This window comes from Capra hircus, chromosome 24 (assembly GCF_001704415.2).
Source record: "Capra hircus breed San Clemente chromosome 24, ASM170441v1, whole genome shotgun sequence".
In the NCBI taxonomy this organism is placed as follows: domain Eukaryota; kingdom Metazoa; phylum Chordata; class Mammalia; order Artiodactyla; family Bovidae; genus Capra; species Capra hircus.
Genome location: NC_030831.1, coordinates 42,682,172 through 42,702,667, shown reverse-complemented (window position 1 = coordinate 42,702,667; position 20,496 = coordinate 42,682,172). Strand labels below are relative to the sequence as shown.

Here is a 20,496-nt window from a genome sequence, read left to right as displayed (position 1 = left end):
TTATAAGCAAAAGCAGTCAACTATATCAGTTTCATAAGTTTCAAGTTGTAAATTAATGGGGTTTTGGAAGACATTTTTAGTTGTAAATATTAAAAGGTATAAACATGTCTATCATCTCGCTAGTTCTTTGTTTAAGGAGATATCATAGGGTTTGCCAAGGGGTAGCCACATGGGCTGCAAGGAGATCAAAGCAGTCAATTCTGAAGGAAATCACCTCTGAATATGCACTGGAAGGACTGTTGCTGAAGCTGAAGCAACTTTGGCCACCTGACGTGAAGAGCCGACTCACTGGAAAAGACCCTGATGCTGGGAAAGATTGAAGGCAAAAGGAGAAGGGGGCAGCAGAGGATGAGATGGTTAGATAGCACACTGACTCAATGGACACAAATTTGAGCAAACTTCCAGAGATAGTGAAGGACAGAGAAGCCTGGCATGCTGCAGTCCCTGGGTTTGCAAAGAGTCGGACATGGACACAGCTTAGCGACTGAACAACAGCAACAACAAGATGAGGGAAAAGAATCTGAGAAAGAATATGTATATATGTATTACTGAGTCACTCTGCTCTACACCTGAAGCTAACACGATATTGTAAATCAAATATACTTCAGTAAAATAAAATAATCTGTAGGCGGGAACAGCAGCCTCTCCTCTGAGGGCTGGTTGCAAATGGGGCCAAGAGTAGGGTGAGAGCCCTTCCCCCTCCCAACCCACCTTGGACCCTCTTCTTCCCAGACCCTCAAAGGTGAGATGTGAGTGTGTGAGCCCAGTTTCCTGCTTGTGCCTCGTTTGAAATGGCTCCCAAATGTGAAACTTCGGAAATGCAAAATTATGGTTCACAGCAAGCAGTCAGGAAGGGCTGTTTCTCTTTTGCTCAGACTCTCCAGCCTTCCTTGAAGGTCCAGGAAAAGGTGTAGGAATCCTGTCAAGACCATCCAGGATGCCTTTGCCCCTGCGGTGATTCTGCACCACTCTGGACTCCAGTAAACCCAGGATAATGACGGGTCCCCATCACACAGACCAGGGCATCAGCATCACTTAGGAGCATCCCTGTCACCTGGTTTCTTCTACGGAGCCCGCATCTCAGCAGGGCACTGAGGCAAGACGCTCCAGCTCCTCACATAAACAGGGATTTTTTTTCTGTGGCTCTGCCGTGCGCCGCAGCTGTGGTTACTGCCGGGGGTGTTTACACAAAGACCTTTTCAGCAGCAGCTGGGAGGCTGCAGTCAGCCAAAGCCTCCAAAAGTTCTGTAAATCTTGAGCCAGCACAAAGACAAACCAGGACTCTTTTTTTTCCCCTCTCTCTGTTAATGCATCCGAATTAAATCATTAAGCAGGGATGCAGGTGAAGTGCTGTAAGTTTCTCACAGATAGGAAGGGGCCAGACATGCCCAAATGTTTCATGTGCGTGCTAAGTTGCTCAGTCATGTCCGATTTTTTGCAACCCCATGAATTGTAGCCCACCAGGCTTCTCTGTCCATGGGATTCTCCAGGCAAGAATACTGTAGGTTGCCATGCCTTTCTCCAGGGGATCTTCCCGACCCAGGGATCGAACCCACATCTCTTATGTCTCCTACTTTGGTTCTTTACAGCTAGCACCACCTGGGAAACCCTCAAAGGTTTCACAGCTCTTTCCCAATATTCCTGCACTTTGAACCACAACCGGGAAGAGATGTACTGGCCTGTGAAGTGAGGTAGTTCCTAGAATGGTGGCCCCGGATCTCTTCAGGTCGCTAAAAATCACCAGGATCTCTCGGCTCTTGTCAAGCCAGCTCTGTGGACCCGGATGTAACGGAGTTCAGATTGGGGGCTGTGCTGGCTGAACCACCTGCTCCGTGTTCATCACATTTTTTTCATTGCAACACCCCCTTTTCATTGTTTGAAAGTGAAGTGGAACTGTTAGTTGCTCAGTCGTGTCTGACTGTTTATGACCCCATGGACTATAGCCCACCAGGCTCCTCTGTCCATGGGATTCTCGAGGCAAGAACACTGGAGTAGGTTGCCATTTCCTTCTCCAGGGGAATCTTTCTAACTCAGGGATCAAACCCGGGTCTCCTGCATTTCAGGCAGATTCTTTACTGTCTGAGCCGCCAGGGAAGCCCTTTCATTGTTTATTTATAGTGTTGTAAGGATGCGGGATTGAAAATCTAAAACTCTGGCTCCTTCTCCTGTGAAGGGGAGTGAGGATCACATGTGAGGCAGAGAACTGGGGACGCAGGGACCCAGTGTGTACCTCATCCCTGAGACCTCAAGACAGGAACAGTGCGTGTGCCCTGCCAGCAGCCCATCGCCTGCTTCTTTTCCGCTCAGGAGCAGTCTGTGGCCACGCTCAGGACTTCCCTTTGTCAGCCTGCACCTCCAAGCAGAGCTCACCACCCTCCTCTGCTTCGTAGACTTTCCATTTCCCGTCCAAGTCCTCCTCTGCCTGTCTGTTGAAGGAAACACTGGTGTTTGTTTCAAAGCCCAAGGCCTGGGTGGGTGGCGGTGGGTATCCTGTCTCCTTTCCTAACCTTCTGCCTGGGGCCTCACTTCCTCCCCTGGGAGGTCACTTCCAAGGGACTGTGTTAGGGACCCTGCTTCCACGGGAGGGGAGGGTATGGTAATCAAGGAAGGACTCCTGAAGGTCTGAATCCCCCAGACTATACACGTTACCCATGTCTGAGTTCTTTGGATTGCCCGCCCTCATCATAAACGTTTTATTCCCCTAGAAATGCAGTTTTTATGTCTCACTTTGACTAAAAGCAGAGAGAGGACACAATAAAGAGAAGGAGCCCGCCTGCTAGAGTTATCAGCCCCCAGACAAGCTTCTGTCTGCCATGAACAGTGTCCATCTGGATTCCTGGAAAAGCACTGAGAGGGGGCTTCTGTTGTGAGTCCAAGAATGCTTCAGCCTTCACTTCAGGTGCCACCAGACACTTCGTGTTTGAAAGTACAGTATGGAGAAACTTTTTAAAAGGCGGGTACTTGCTGCATCTTTAAAAGCTGACTGATGGCTTTTCAGCTGCTTCACATTTCAAGCTCAGGGATTGTGCTCTGTGCCAGGAGATTAGTCAGACATTCTTATATGTGCCTGTAATGTCAGCAATATTTATCAGTAAGGAGCATGATTCTGGAGAAGACGCTTGGCTATCCCAAGACTGTTACATCAGCCTCTCTGTGAGCCTGTGGGGAGAGAGAGGACTCCCCCACCCCCCGCACCCTCAACCCGTCTGAGGCCTGAAACTCCCCAAGTCTCCTCATCTGAACAAACTTAGGGTTCTGGGTGGAGAACAGTGCTCTCCATGGATGTCTTTAGGGGCCAAGAACTTGCACTTCAAAAGACTCTGTCTAAAGAACTGCATGGCTAAGTGGTTTCAGTCGTGTCCAACTCTGTGCAACCCTATGGACCATAGCTCGCCAGGCTCCTCTGTCCATGGGATTCTCCAGGCAAGAATATGGGAATGGGTTACCATTTCCTTCTCCAGGGTATCTTCCCCACCCAGGAGTCTATCCTGAGTCTCTGTCTACCTCATTGGCAGGTGAGTTCTTGACCGCTGGCACTATCTGGGAAGCCCAAAAGCAGAAAAGAAAAGATCCTGACTTCTGAGAGTGTTAAAGGGTGGATCAGATAACAATACTGGGAAGCAGAAGTAAGGCCTGATGGGGGTGCCCAGATGAGACACCTGTGTGTGCAGCCTGCCCCCCTCCCCTGCATGTGACCCTGGACTGCGCAGGCCAGACACCCCATCCCCGAGGCTGCACAGCGAACTCAGCAAAGGAAAGTTCACAAAAGGAAATACACTGTGTACAAACCTAAGAATGTTTGTTTGCTGCTGCTGCTGCTAAGTCGCTCCAGCCGTGTCCAACTCTGTGCGACCCCAGAGACGGCAGCCCACCAAGCTCCTCCATCCCTGGGATTCTCCAGGCAAGAACATGGGAGTGGGTTGCCATTTCCTTCTCCAATGCATGAAAGTGAAAAGTGAAAGTGAAGTTGCTCAGTCATGTCCGACTCTTAGTGACCTCATGGACTGCAGCCTACCAGGCTCCTCCGTCCATGGGATTTTCCAGGCAAGAGTACTGGAGTGGGTTGCCATTGCCTTCTCCAAGAATGTTTGTTTAATTCATTTTTATTTCTGAAAATATAAATTCAAAGAAAATGTCTTATTAGAGATAAAAAGATCCATAAAACAATTCAGTCAAGTATATATATTTGAATAAAATTTGAGGGTAAAAATTTTTATAGCATTAACCAAAGTTTTACATATGATAGATACATCACAGTGCAATAGATCTACTTTGAGAAATTTATCTTTAATAACTGAATAAATGTTCAAAGATATATGTGAGAGGTGTTCAAAACATTGTTATATGTAATAGAAAAAATGTAGGTATAATTTATATAGCACCAGAAATTGATAAGGAATTTGCAGTTTATTAAATTGTATAACACTCTATGTACATTAAATTGGTCATGGGCCCATATTTATTGACATGGAAAGAGTTACATTATTATTACGTGACTAAGGCAGTGTCATATAGATACTAAATGTCAGAGCAGGGAGTAATGGACATTACAAAACAAGAGTATTAGGTAAAGGCAAAAATGATACTTTAAAAACTATACCTGTATAGGTCATTTAATATTTTAAAAAGGTGTTAATTAAGAAGTGGTAAATAATTTTTTTTTCCTTATCCTTATCTTTTACAGTTACTTTTAATCCCCTAATGATAAATATCTTCTGGAAATTAGGACTCAGAAAATTTTGCAAACCTCACCATTTCACCCAAAGAGCTGAAGTTGCTCCTTATCTGGGAAAAGTGCATCACGTGTGTACACACCACCCATCAGAGAATCCATTTCTGTGGTTTGATGGAGCTCAGACACAATTCAACACAAGAACCTCTTCACACTTGCAGAGTAAAATGTCACTCCTAATCAACTGAGAAGATTCTATTCTCCTCTTAGAATTTCACATCCTGTCCAGTGTTCAATGTGTGGTAGAGTCTTGATTCTTTGATTGGATAGGGAAAACTTTTCCTTTAAAAAGTTAAAAATAATGTCAATGAAGAAAACTCATAGTGATATAATTTCCTGGTATTTGAGTGTTTTGTCACCAATTTCTGTGCCAGGTCCCATGTTCAGCTGTCTGGCAGTTCTTATGATATATGAAAATGCTTCCATTTTTATAGGAATATTCTGGCAAAAAATCTACCTCTTCCATGAATTATTAGTCCTTTTCTGCTAATTATTTTGAAAAAAGCAGAGGTGCAGGTCCAAGTTCAAGCGGCTGTTAACGGCTGGGACATACTTGGTGTAGGACCGTTCAATTAGGAAAAAAATTGGTGCCTTGTTTGACCACCAGTTTTCTAATTGCATTTTGAAACTTATAGGAAAAAGCAAGTTACATTTTTTGTATTAGATATTGAGCAAGAAGTTGATTTTAAATGATTGACAAAAGTAATCAGTGAGGAAACATAACAAAGTGAGTAACTAATCTAAAACATAAAGATAGAAATTTTTACACTTTTGAATAACATTTATGAAAAAATGAAATGACAGACTGAATGGGAGCTGTGGAAAACCTTCTAGTGTTGTAAAGACCCCAGGGTAATTTGTTTAAAAAAAAAAATACAGACCAGAGGCAGGGCTGGGAGAACTCAGCTGTCTGGTTTCAAGTAGCAGGCAAAGTCCTTCAGTTTTCAACCAATACTGCAGAAAAATCAGACAAAATAAAGAACAAGCAGCCCTACTCCACGTGTCTGGGGTATGAGTCTCAGTGTTTTTGCGTGGACTGAACTCCTGCGGGGCATGCTGTGTGTCTAACAAAATTCCCGCAGGAGTAGCTCACTGGTCCCGCTGATGGAGGAGGGCTGGATGCTGCAGAACGCCTGCTGTAGACACTTCATGCTTCTCAAGTTAATAACCAGACACACAAAACTTTACGGAGCTAAAAATAAAACATTTGGAATCTCACATTATAGCCAGATTGTGGCAAGAGGCAAATGATAGATAGGAAGGACAAAAAGGAGAAGAAAAGGAAGAAGGAAGGAGAGACAGGACAGAACCCCATGCAGGACAGAGCAGTAAGGGAGGGAGTTAAATACGGTGCTGGATCTGGGGTCTGCCCCCCTCAGCTGGTCACCTGAAAGCAGGGAGTTAATAGTAGTACTGACCTCATGGATTAAATGAACGAATATGTATGAAGTCGCCACCTAATGAGGTGTGAGTGTAACCTGTTGGGCTTTTAAAAATTGAGTTATACTTGATTTACAATGTTGTGTTAGTTTCAAGTGCACAGGAAAGTGATTCAGTTATAGGTACATACACAGATACCCTTTCAGATTCTTTTCTCTTACAGGTTATTACAGAATATTGAGCAGAGTTCCCTGTGCTATATAGCAGGTCCTTGCTGGTTATCTATTCTACATATAGTAGTGTGTATATATTCATCCCAAACTCCTAATGTATCCCCCCCCCCACCTTTCCCCTTTGGTAACCAGTTTTTACAAGTGAAGAACCGCAATGCATTATTTCTAACTACTTCATCTAAAATTGGATAGAAACACCCCCTCTTGTGAACTGTATCCATATCTCTGCTGTATTTTCCTTTCCTGTTGTTTTTGCTGTCCTTTGCTTTCACCTGAAGATGGTAACGTGTTCTAGACTGCTTCATATTATAAATCTCATTTTTTAAAGTGTTGAATCAAGGCAGTCTGCCAGCGACTTTGTTTTCCCTACTTTTCTCTCCGTGTTGGACTTTTCTGGCATAGGAGAATAATATTACTTTACCATGTAAAACATGGGGAATGGCTTTAAAAGAATTCCCTAGCAACTGAATAATGGGCTGTCAAAAATATGCTTGGTGCCAAAGGATCTGGACATGTCTGTTCCATTTATTGTGTGTTTCTCGTTCCCTCGTGACTAAGTGCTCACAAAAGATACAAAAGCCCAAACCTCTGGAGTATGTGGTGTTTGAGGGCAGAAACCATATTTTCATATATTCAGTCCCATACCTAACATATTAAGGTGCTTAGTAGGGGATCAGCGGCAGACAATGATGAGTGTCTACAGTATGTAGGATGCTCAAATTACTAATTAAGTTGACTTCTAGTAATGAAGAAAAGTGTGTTCCTCCATCTCCACTGTGCTTGGTTGAGTGGGTTAATAATGTTTATTTTAAGGAGCACTAGAAGTCTTGCCCCCGAAACTTTTACCCTTTTGAATAAGTTTATTTCTCTCAGAAATATGAAACTTATTTCTTACTTAAATTTCCATGTTTTAAAAGCCTGATAGTACAATAGAGCAAAGTCACTTATTCTTATTTTACTTTGATAATAAATTGAGTCTATTTTTAAAAAATCAATATAGGAATGCACTGAGACTATCTAGGGGGAAATATGGAAATGTGGAAAAATTTAAAAAGTGGCTTGTTTCTCAATGAGAGCAAGGGACGTCAAGGAGAATAGCATCTAAACACCTCCCTACCCCGACTCCCACTGTGACCCTCCCCACTGGGTCCAGTACAGACTGTCTGCTTCTCACTTGGCACAAGGCTCTTCATCTCTCCCACCTGAGTCTCGGCCAGGCTGTTGCCAGGTGCCCTGGAATTCAGTGTGGTTTCTGATTCAGGTTATAATTTTTGACCAGCGTCTTAATGGCTAGCATCTCAAGGGCAGGATAACTGTCGTCCAAGAATTCCTGAGCCGGGAATCTCCACTGTCTAGCATGTGACTCACAGGACACATGACATTCTTAGGGGGCCCACTCGCCCAGGCCAGGGGCCATGAGAAATTCCTGGACTGCTTAACGAAAATTCCACGGCTTTCCTCCTACTCAGCAAAGTCTGTTGGAATTCAGTTGGGCAAGAGTAACTTCATCTGAGGAGATAAATCTGAATCTGCTTTAAATTTGTGTGTTGATGCAGGTGTGTATAGTTCAGATCCCAAATTTACCGTGAGTCATTTATAGCAGTTATTGAAAATGCTCTATTGTAACGAAGTAGTATGAACTCAAGTCCCTTAATGAGATACCACATTCATGCCCACTTAGACTAGCTTGGAAACCATCCTGTCTAATGCCCGGGAGGCACTGAGTGGACACCTGAGAATGAAGTGCTGGGGGCAGAGTTCTCTGGAAAGAAACCTAAGTGCCCTCTTGGTTTATTTTGACTTGAGGAAAAGAAGCAGTGTAACTTCTTAGCTGCCTCTGGAGACCCAGTGCTGAACATACCACTTCCAATCTGCAAGACCAAATTGTATGGAAAGGTGGTGATTATCTTCTGTGATTATTAAAGCAACTAGTACATGACACAGCTCATGGATTTAGGTCTGGGAGGCGAGCAGAGGTGATAACTTGAACAGTTACTGAAGTCAAGTTATTGTTGCCCCTGACAATGCATTGGGAAAATGTGAAAGTGTGGCTGAGCAGAACCCTTGTTCTTCAGCTGCTAACTTGTGTCTGATTCTTTGTGACCCCGTGGACTGCAACACGCCGGGCGTCCCTGTCCTTTACCACCTCCCAGAGTTTGCTCACACTCATGTCCATTGAGTTAGTGATGCCATCCAACTATCTCATCCTCTGTCATCCCCTTCTCCTTCTGCCCTCAATCTTTCCCAGCATCAAGATATTTTCCAATGAGTTGGCTCTTTGCATCAGGTGGCCAAAGTGCTGGAGATTCAGCTTCAGCATCAGTATCAGTCCTTCCAAAGTATATTCAGGGTTGATTTCCTTTAGCAGAACGCCGAACTCTTATAAATGCAGACTTCTTATTAACATGATCTTTGATTAAAATGAGCATTTTGCTTTATACAAAGTACTCAGAAAATAGTCACGCTTATAGTGTGAGGAGAAACATGGAAAAATAACAGAAAATCATTTTTATACCCAGCTTTTCTTTTGGGGACTTGAATACCCTTCAGATCATGTCATTGGAAATAGCACTTTTGCATTCAGGAGACTTCTGATTAAAATGTTTAGCTTTAAAAATAAACATAAATCCCATGCTTCAGTGTTGAGGAGATAAAGGCATGATGGCCAGTGAATTGGAACATCAGAGTGTCCTCCAGCTTTCCAAATGCCACATGAAGTCAAAAGTTGAATTTTGGGGAGTACAGCTTATAATGTGCTACTATTTCATTATTTTTAACAGGAGAGTATTACTCCTTTTTCTGCTCAGGACATATGTAGACTTTGAGAGGATGATTAATGGGAGAGTTCTCCACAGCCATGTCAGCAGTGGAAGGGTAGGTGTTGACCATGGCAAAGGGTGCTCACCCAGACTGGTCGCTGAGAGGGAGGACAGTCACCCCACTCACATGTATCAATACAAGCAAATCTCTATCAGACTGTGTAAACCTGGGCAGAACTGAGTCTTTGATGTGCATTAATTGTGTCCCTTCCTCCCATTGCAGGCTCAACCTGGGAGAAGACTTTCCGACAAATTGGCTTCGAAAGGTGAGCTGGGCTTGGTTACTCATGACCTGTTTTATTCCAGCAGTTCACTGATTATCCATTGGTGGTCTCACCACCACTACTTCAGTGACTGTGCCCTTGAGTAAGTTGTCATTTTTGAGCCTTGGTTTCCTTGTAAAGTAAAGCTTTGATTTATGCCATCCTTGCCTGCACACAGATTGAAACTGATGATTAAATGGGGCAATTTATGTGAAAATGCTTCTTCTACTGTGAACCAGTGTGAAAGATAAGTTGTAGAATTAGGGCATTGCAGAGAAGAGAGTTGACTCTCTTATTGCTTCCTGATGTCACATGTTATATTCAGTTCTATAGGTTTAGTACAGAGAAATTTATGTTTATATTGATATCTTCCTGATTATTAAAATTACCTGATCTTATCTGCTCCAAGTGAAAGGCTGAGATCATGTCATTCTTAGCTAAAAGCATTTCTGCACCAGCATGTCCTGAAAAGAAAAAAAATTGACTCATGATAACATCAGAAAATGTGCAGGTAGGCTCAGTATAGCCCTAATGACACCATACAATTTAACATCTCACAGTGAACTTCCAGCATTGGAGCAGCTATTGAGACAGAAAAGTAATTAAAAATTATTTTTACTGTAAAAGATTTTGACTAATTCTTTTCAGCATAATAGCATTTTTGCATTCAGAAGACTTCTGAATAAAATGTTTAGCTTAAAAAATAAATGTAAATCCTGTGCCTTGAGGAGGTAAAGCCATGGTGTCCAGCGATTAGAATGTCAGCGGCCCTCTAGCTTTCCAAACACCACATGAAGTTAAGAGTTGAATTTTGGAGAGTACAGCTTACAGTGTGCTACTATTTCATTACATTTAGCAGGAGAGTATTACTCATTTTTCAAAATGTGTCTTTATGTGTATCAGTCAAGCTGATGGAGTGCCTACAGCATATGAAAAGAATAATAAAATAGCTTAAAATGCATTATTTCTGCAGTAGTGAGTAAGAACAGATACCTCATCACCAGGCTGACTGTGATGGCATTTCTGGTACCATTTGTGATTGACTCAAAAGTCTGTTTATTTCTCTGTGTGCTTGTCCATGCCATCAGCACCGTCACTATCGATTTCTCATTAAGTTCTCGTGGTTGGTCCTTGAGGTTATTGGATAATGGTTTGGGGTGGGCAGATATGGTGGACCAGCTTTCAGGCTGAAAATCACATGCAGCTTCGTGTGTGTGAGACCTTCCCCAAAGCATCTTTCTCTTGATTCTCCTTTTGTATATCGACAAATGTCAAACATAACCAAAGAAGCTGTTGTTGTTTTAGTCTCTAAGTTGTGTCTGACTCTTTGTGACCCCATGGACCATAGCCTGCCAGAATTCTCTGTCCATGGGATTTCCCAGGAAAGAATGTTGGAGTGGGTAGCCATTCCCTTCTTCAGGGGATCTTCCTGAACCAGGAATCGAACCCACATCTCTTGCATTGGCAGGCGGGTACCACTGGGCCACCAGGGAAGCCCGCTTGTTTGTTCACTGTATCCTTAAACCAAGGTTTATTGTAAATTTACAGAAGTCTTTCAAGACCCAAAGTCTTGTCAAAGGAGAGAAGATAGCAAATTGAACATCAGTTATTTTTCTTCTGGCTTCAGGAAGACATTGCTATAGTTGCTTTGTCCATTTTTGGGGTTGGATGGGACTGAAATTGTAAAGAGAACCTCAGATACTGTGTCATCATCCCTACCTAAGTCAGTGTATGTGTGTGAAAAAATGGATGTTCTCTTGCAGAATCATGATGCCACACTGGTACCGAATACAAGTACCAGCCAGTTCTTAGCACCATCTAATACCAATCAGTGCATATACTTCGTGATCATCTCAAAAGTGTCGTCTAACAGACACTGGTTGAATTAGTATGCTCCTAAAGCCCATACTTACTATCAAATTTTTTTTCAACTTTAAAAAGTAAAAAAAAAAAAAATTACTGAGTTATAATTTACATACAACATTATATTAGCTTTAGGTGCATGATGTATTGATTTGATATTTGTATATGTCATGAAATGGTCACCACTGTGTGACCAGTTTCCACTGTCACCACCGATTCTGTTCTGTTGCTGCATCTCCACCTCTGTATTGAGATCGTGTCCCCAAGTCTTTCCTACCTTCATTGGGTTTCTCTTCCTGTCACTAGCTTCTGAGGAAACCAGCCCCTCTGTCTTGCAGCACTGCTGTCTTGTCCAGAGTGTCTGTGGCTTTGTTTACCTTGTCAGTCCACCCTCTGATTCACATAAACTCAGATCCTTCCTCTATGGCCTCTGGGGACAGCTTCACGGTGACTTCATGTCCTTTGTCGATGGCTGCCTGGTCTTTTCTCATTTCTGTCCTTCTAGCACAGCAGGAGGGACCAAGACCATCCAGGATTTTGGACCTGGCATCCACCATCTGTCCTGAGGGTGGACATCTGGGCATTTTCCAGCCTTTGGCTCTTGTAATGAACAACCTTGTGCACATCTGTATTTTTGCCAGGTATTCTAGGGATAGATTCCTGAGTACAATCAAAGAGTAAATTTTTGTGGAATTTTGATGGACATTGCCAAGTTTCCCTAAAATTTTGGCAGCAGTTTCGGCAGTTATTTCCCCAGAGCCTCACCAACATAACATGCTGTCACACTCGAGGTTTTTTGCCAGCCTGATTGGTGAGAAATGGTAACTTGGTGTCCTTCTAATCTGCATTAATCCTGAGTCATTTTTCCATACAGTGGAGCTCAGGCTGAGGTTCTTTGCCATCTCCTGAGTGGAACTCTAAGAGCAAGTGCTGCTTCTAAGATAGTTAAGGATTCATTGATCTGCAGGATTCGGCAATTGAAACATTTTCTTTCTAGTTTGTATGATCTTAACCTTTTGCCTACTTGAATAATGATGTAATGAGAACAATTGCCATGTACCAAGGACAGTGTCACATCATTTTCAGTCTGTGCAGCAACCCCACAGACCAAGGATTCGCAAACTTTTTTCTAAACAGGGAGAGGCCACATTTCAGGTTCCATAGGCCATACAGTTTCTGTGGTAGCAGAAGGCAATGAGGACGCTTTGTTTCAACAAAACTTTGTTCAAAAAAACAGGAAGCTGGCAGGACTGGCTGCTGGCCAGACTTTGTGACCCCATCTCACAGGTAAAGAAACCTAAAGAAAACCAAACAGCTACCCAGAGAGCTGTAGCCACACACATTGACCTGCATGCAAGAGAAGGTCTGCCTGGCTTTCTACATGCAGCCACACTGAATGCTTGAATTATAGCTTTTTTTGGTTTTGTGTTGTTTATATTTCCTATCCCTGTAGCTCTGGAAACATTGTCTTTAGTCTCAAGTCTTATCGACTGTTCTCATTTTATGAATATTTTAAAGAAGGTCAGGGAGTAAAATTTGCATATCGTAATGCCTCTCTAAATGGGTATGCCTCTGAAAAGATGTATACATTAAAATATTATTAAGGGATATATTGAGTGAAAGCTGTAGTTTTGAACTGTAGGCTAAGTTTGGTGAACATCCCCAGTTTTAGATGTTATCTTAAAACATCACCCTTTGTTTTCTCATGTGGTCACATGTTTTCTCCTGTAAGGGCAGGAGTTGTCTCTGCCTTGCATCAAGTGTCTTGAAATACAGAATAGATATTGATAGATGGGGTTATTGTGCAAAGACCGTGTCATGCAGTGCTGTTAAACATGGCCTTGCTTGATTTCTTCTCAAGTTTAACACCATCTTTCTCTTCAAGGGAATTCCAATTATATCCTAAATGAAGCTGTCTGGCCCTTTAGAGCCATTGTGAGCAATATTGATCCTTTTAGTGCTGTGTCCTTTGAAGTTTGACCATCAGTCTGTTTGCTAACAGAGTATTTCAAAGTGGTCACGTCTAAAAAAAAAAAAAAAAAAAAAAAGTGACTGAGTCAGCCAAACCTCAAAGCTTTCTCCAAGAAAAAGAAAGCCAAGTTGTCCTCTGCTGTACATTCTGTGATGGGGAGGAAGGAGGGGACCTAAGGAATGAGCCTGCCCTTGTAGTAATATTGCCATGAGATACGTCCTGGTGAGCAAACTAAAAGATCAGATAGAGGGAGACACGTGAGGACCTGATTCTGTGGCAGCAGCATCCGGGAGCTTAGCAGACGTCTGTAAACTGTGTTTCATTGGTTTCCCCCTTTCCTGCCTGTGGTTCCTTCAGGACATGGCAGCTGCTGGTACCCAACAACCCCACCTCCTCCCAAACCTCCCCAGCTCCACAGCCACCACCCTCAGGCTCCCTCCTCTGTCTTCCAACACCTCCTGTCATGAAGCCACCAAGTGTGTTCATGATCTTGTGTGGACTTACTGTGTGTCATTCTAGACCCTTGCTGCTGAGATGTCCATCTTGTTGTTTTACACATGCTAGAGCCAGCCCAAGGGTTGTCCAGTGATAGGCATTTAATAAATGTTTCAGAAACAAGCATTTTATGAGAGCACTAATCCCATTCACTGGGTCTCCACAGTCATGAGCTGATCACTTCCCAAAGACCCTCATATTTTAATACGTCTCATTGGGGGGTTAGAATTTCAGTAGGTGAATTTTGAGAGAACAAAAACATTCAGTCCATAACATGTGTCACTAACTCCCATACAATTGAAGAAAAATTAGATCTTATGTTTGAGACTTTTATATCCTGTGATATCATATAATCCATTCCATTGGACTTTACTCATGCAGCTGATCAATTTTGCTATTTTCTTTGATTGGCTGAAATTCCTTGGTTATACTTGAAATGGAAAGTAGAAGCTATGATTAATATATGCACACGTGTGTGCATCTGTGTGTGCATGAGTATATATGTGTGTGTATTGTGTGTGTGTGTATAATAAAAGTAGATGATATCCATTTCTTAGGCTTTTGAGAGCTTTACCTAAGACTTTGACTTCCAGCTTGGAAAGGAACTTTTTTTTAATTCAAGCACAATGACATCATTTAGTAAGTATTTGGTGAACAAGATCTATTTTTCTTCTAGAAAAAAAAAGATGTAATCCTTCCTCCTTTTTCCTTCAAAATATGTCTGGAAGGAAAGATTTTCTGATTTGTAATCTCCAACTTCACTAAGTCAGGTCCCTAGGACTTAATATAAACAGTCTCTGAATGAATGAGTGATAAAGATCAGGTCCTATGGAGAATGGTGCATTCATGAACTGAAATACCAAATTCCCAGGTGGTAAGCTTGGCACCTTGTTCTGTACAAAATGTGAGGTACCAAGTCAGAACGTTTTATATTTCATTAATGACATGAGCAAATGAACTGTGTAATAGATCTCTGAAAGCTTTTTCTAACCTTGGTGCAGACAGCACCGTGAATAATAGGAAGTTCACGCTGTTTGATACGGAGGTAAAATCTGGATGTTGAGTCTGTAGAATGGAATGTTTTGGGGAATCATGCTAGCAGATATTCCCAGGCCTCGGTTCAGATTTCTCATTTGCTCTGCATCGTGAGATCCTGAAATTAGCTCTTTTATAGCTGTAACTGCAGTGAAATGTATTTCCCTCAGCCCAGCCAGTTAAACACCTCAGCTCACGATCGAGCATCGTAGCTTTCATGAAGCGACAGTTTGTATGAGGCAGATTTCAGAGGAGCTATGTGGGTTTTCCGTCAGAATCCTCAGAAACCTATCACCCACGAAGAACAAAGTGGAAACAGTTCCTCCTGGCTCTTCTTTTTTTTCCTGACTTATCTCTACTTGCTTACAGCCACATAGACTTCTAAAGGTACACGAAATCTTGGAAGTAGCAAACGTGACAGTGTCGCACACCTTCCAGAGTCTAGTGGTTTCATTCACTCAGTGATGTGTAAATGAGGATACAGAGGACTAAGTGACTTCTTTATGCAGGACCAGGTGGCATTAAGCCTTTCAGCTTGTGAAGCCTGTGCCTCGTCCCTAAGCTTTGCGGACCTCTGAAGGTCTTATCAAGCAGGAGCACTCATGTCACTCAGTTGATCACGTCCCTGGGCGCCAAGGGGGCTCGGGAAGCTGTCGTCAGGCAGGACCCTACTCGTCCCAGGCCGGTGTATTAATCCCTTATCCCGCCCTCCCCGGACCATCCTGTACCCGCTGCCTCACCCATGACGGACTCCCTCCTGCCTCTGAGAGGCTCTGATGTCCAAGTCCCACTTCCACACCCTTCCTGTGGTCACTACTGAGGTTGATGCCCACCTCACTCTTCCTGGGGATGGAGAAGTGACCTGGGGTCCTGTCATCCAGAGAGCAAGTGAAAACGCTGGTCAGTGAGCAAGCCAGCAGCCCAGGGATTGTAGTCACCAGGTGGGAACAGGCGGAGCAGCCTGGGGGACCCTCACATGGCCGTCCTGACCCGCCTGCCCCACACGAGGGAAGGTGGTCTCACCCGGTCCTCGCGGGCAGTGGGTAGATTTGAAATGTCCACTCTCTGCTCTGACCGGTGAGATATACTGACTGAGGAATCCCGGCAGGTCACTGCTTCCATCCTGGAGTGAGCGTGCTTCTGTGGACGTGCTGGTGTCTCCCGTTGGGACGCTGCTGGACGTGCGCTGTGCTGTGGGGCAGCGGGGCCCAGTCCTCAGGCATCTCAGTGCAGCACTGGTTTTGCCCTGAGAGCAGTAGACTCCAGCACATTCCAGAAAGTGGAGCATAAGGTCCAAAGGAAGATGGCAGAGATGCTGTTCTGGTTGACTCTTCACTGACGGTGGGGTCCCTGGGCTGAGGGCCTTAGTGGTCAGTGTCTGTCCCCTCACTGGCCCCCTGCACCCCTGGAGAGTTGTGTGTCCTTATCCACATGTTGCCTAAGTGACTTTTAGGGAAAAAATAAAACCAAAGCAGACAAACAGAAACAAAGCCCACTCCCTCTGTTGCCAGGCACGGGGCCTGAGGAAGTGCTGTCCCCACCATGGGGTCCCAGGGGTGCTTCCTACTCTGACCGCCTGAGTCAGGCCCCACGTCCCCAGTCCCACTCAGGCCGGAGGCTGCCCTCTGTGTAACCACAGTACCATCCAGTCCGGTTCTGTGGGGACTCTGGAGTAGGATAGAGCTGCCCCGCCAGGTTCGGGTGTTCTCTGCCAGACAAGCCGGGGGAGCCCCAGGCTTCTGGACACGCATTCTCTCTGGACAAACAATAGCTGGCTGAGGCTCGGGTAGGGGAGGAGGAACCAGGTGGGCGCTGGGGCCAGACTCAGCTCTCCTTCAGGCAATTTCCTGTCGGTAAGGAGGGGCCCAGATTGTGGAATGCAAACACAGGGGACAGTGACATGCCGTGTGCTGGAGGAAGCTCCAGGGCCGGGCAGGGCCCAGCGTATAGCAGACACTTCGCTGAAGGGCTCGTTCAGCTGCCCTGGGAGGTTGAGAACTTCAATCCAGCCTAAACGTGAGCCCTTATGGAAACATTCAGTGCAACTATAAAAACTTACTATAAAAAAATGATGATTTCTCGTGTAAGTCAAGAAAGGAGCATTTATACATGCAGACCTGGGTGGGGGGCGGGAATGGAGAGAGTGGAAAAGATGGGTAAGAAACGCCCTATCCTGAACTGCTGACCCACTCTCAGTGGACTCCCCAGTGCTCAAGGTCAACAGGGACAGCCTTGTGTTCATCAGCATCAGGGGCCAGAGCGTAGGGACCCAGTGTTGGCAGCTGCCTTCATGGTGGTGGATCCTGGGGGTCAGTGTTTGCACAGGGAGGGTCCTGAGAGGGGACCCGAGGACCTGAGGAAGCAGGAACTTCCTGAGCATCCATGGGGCTCTTAATCGCTTCCACCTCCCGAGAACAGGACAGAAACGTGCACTGTTCAGATTTGCAGGCATGCAAACCTCAGTGGCCACGGCTCACTCTAGAAGTGTTTATTTTATTTGCTTATTTATAAAAATAATGAATCTGTGTTTAGAAGAAAGTCTCCCAATAACCTAGCTCCAATCTCATAAATCAGCAATTTTGTAATAGGCCTTGAACTGTTAAAACATAATTTCCCAGAATTTCAAGCACAGGGATTTGCAGAAGAAACCGTCTCCTCCACACCCACGCTGTTAATTTTATCCCTGCCATAAATTGTTTGCGTGGGGAAGTCCCCTGGGAGAAGTGGCCAAGGAGCAGCTCCATGGAAATACCGAGGAGAAATATTCAGGGACCTTGGGGACCACCTTCCTTCCTGGATGTTGACATGTGCTGGGACCCTCTCTGCCATTCAGTACATTTTCGACAGCTACATATTTATAGATGCATATGGTTTATACAGGACATTTGTATCAAGTGCTTATTAGGTTTTCCTGCTATTTATTTTTTAAAAATTATTTGTTTCTAATTGAAGGATAATTGCTTTACAATATTGTAATGGTTTCTGCCATATATCAGCAAGAATCAGCCATAGATATGCGTATGTCCCCTCCCTCCCACCTCCCACCACATCTCACCCATCCAGAGTGTCACAGAGCATTGGGTCAAGCTCCCCGTGCTACACAGCAAATTCCCATTGGCTAGCTGTTTTACAATGGTGGTGTATACATGTTTCCATGCTACTCTCTCAATTTTTTCCCACCCTCTCCATCCCCCAGTGTGTCCATCAGTCTGCTTTCTATGTCTGTGTCTCCACTGCCACCCTGCAGATAGGTTCATCAGTACCATCTTTCTAGATTCCATATATATGCGCTGATACGTATTTGTTTTTCTCTTTCTGACTTACTTCATTCTATAATAGGCTCTAAGTTCATCTACCTCATTAGAATTGACTCAAATTCATTCCTTTTTATGCCTAAGTAATATTCCATTCTGTGCATGTACCAAAGCTTCTTTATCCATCGATTACATTGTCTCAGATTTGGGGTTTCCTCTCAAGTTACCCTTGCCACTCACTCTGCGTTTCTCCAGTGCCTCCCTCATCAGGTTTATTGGGGTGTAATTTACAGCCTGGGAAATTCCCCCCTTTTTAGGTGTGTCATTCTACGACTTTGACAACCTAGCCAGCCATGTCATCACCTCCATTTTAAGATTTATAATATTTTCACCTTTCCAGAAAGTCTTCTGCCCCTTTGTCATCCATCCCTTACCTCCCCCAGCTCCAAGCAATCACTGCTCAGAGTTCTCTTTCTCTGATCTCACCTTTTCCAGTCATGTGAATGGACTCATAGTTTGTGGTTTTCATATCTGGCTTCTTTCACTTAACATAATACTTCTTAGGTTCAACCATAGAAGTTGAAAGCATCGTTACTCTCACTGTAAATTGTATTCCATTGCATAGATCACTGCAAATTATCCAGGGAGAAGCTGGTAGGTGTTTGGCATGTTTTCAGCTGTTGGTGATTATGAATGAAGCTGCTCTAAACCTTTGCCTACAGATCTTTCTGTGGACAAATTTATGTGCTATGTCCTTTGATTATGTCCTCTGCCTTCAGCCTCTTTAGTTAGTGAACCCTAAATTACTCAAAGTGCTTTCTGAAAAAACCTTGAAAACTCAATCACATTTTAGCTGCACGGAGAAGTGTATGTAGAAAGATGCTTTGGTGATTCTGTTCACAGTGTGGGCCAAGACGCTATAATTTTTGCTTCACAAATTTTTATTTTCATTTCTTGGATTTACTGAGCATAGGGTGCGTCTTTGGACAGGTGAAAATTCAGCTTTTTTTATTTGTTGGATTAACAGTTTATTCCTGAGCAATTTTGGTTTGTTTCAGAGCTTAGTGTTTCCAGTTTGTTATGATGTGCTGGAGTATGGATCCTCCACCTTCACCTACAATCTCAAATTCTAGTATGCTCTGAACACTTGGTATTTTAGCCTGATTTCTCGGTGCCAAAAACCTGACCTGAACTGACCTGGGAGCCAGGGGGAGAGGATTGCACTGAGTGTGAAGGGATGAGGTGTGTGTGCTGGGGGAGGGGACACTGCCCTCAAGCCTCCCGCCACGGTTACATAGTCTGGTGAGGCACCTTCCTGACATCTGGAAAAGTATGAACTTTGTAATATACTCAGCTCCGAGAGATTTGGAGGAAGGATCTGTTTTTTCTCCATCTGTCTTCGGCACAACTGCTCCCTATCTGTTTGATGGAACTGACTTGTGCTAGAGCATGAGTCTGAAGCTTTTTTTTTTCATTGTGACTACACTTGTACACTTTATGCCAAGACCCAATTCAATGCAAATACATCCAGTTTCCAAAGCAACAGCTCCTCTTACTGCATGCAGTGTACTCCCCTCTTCCTTTACTGTGTTCGTGAAAAAGAAAATCCTGGCTGGCGCCGCTGCATTTATTTGATTACAGACTGGTTAGTCATGGCTGCAGCTGAGAGAGCCATGAGCTGCGGGTGATTCTCAGCCAGGAGGGAGACTGGAGGTCCATGCCCGCCTCGCTGTGCCCGGGCCCATAGGGATGACAGACACTTATGTGTCGTGGCATTTGCGGGCTGTCACAGTGACACATGAGGCCTGCTTTATCACAGAAATGCATGCGCAGGTTCGACTCAAAATCTTTGCAGTTCAGGTCGCGCAGAAGGAACCCTGAGACTGTGTCCTCTAAACTCCTGGAGTCAATCACCCAGCTCCAGAGAGACTAGACTAGATTGTACTCACCTCCTGTGTTTCAGTCATTCACAAGGCCTTGCAAACCAATCAGAGGATCACCATGGGGTGGGCTGGTGGAGGGAGTGAGTGTGAGACAAAGGTTGTATTTCAGGAGCTAGACTGTGTACAATCATTGACACTGCCGGGGAAATGAGGGGTCCTGGAGGAAAGAGGAGGTGAACCAGTCTGCATTGGTGCTGAAGTGGGGCCCCAGCGAGACTCAGGAAGGGTCCCTGGGGCATCCCTGTCCCTGTGTGCCGGAAGCCAGTGTGAGGAATCCCGCCCGTGACAAGGTCATGAGGAAGGAAGCTGACATACGCAAGGCGTGCTCAGACTTCAGGGACCCCTCTGGAAATTCCTAAGCATGTACCCCAACAAAAATCTGCCGGGTTTTGTGCTCTGCTTTTCCACTCTTCTGACATTTTCTGGAAAAAGTCAATTCAGGGCTTTAGTCTTCTGCATTTGAAAGAGTGTTTCAATCTAAAAACCCCTCTGATGGCTTTCTAGCCT

At 44.3% G+C, this 20,496-nt stretch overlaps 1 protein-coding gene across 1 annotated transcript in view; it reads left to right on the top strand.

Annotated features, from left to right (window-relative positions):
• Positions 1 to 20,496, top strand: part of PIEZO2 (piezo type mechanosensitive ion channel component 2) — a 255,503-nt gene that overhangs the window by 108,538 nt on the left and 126,469 nt on the right. The window contains exon 4 of the mRNA XM_018039712.1: positions 9,388 to 9,430. Coding sequence (XP_017895201.1) covers positions 9,388 to 9,430 — 43 coding nt within the window. The remainder of the gene's footprint in view (positions 1 to 9,387; positions 9,431 to 20,496) is intronic.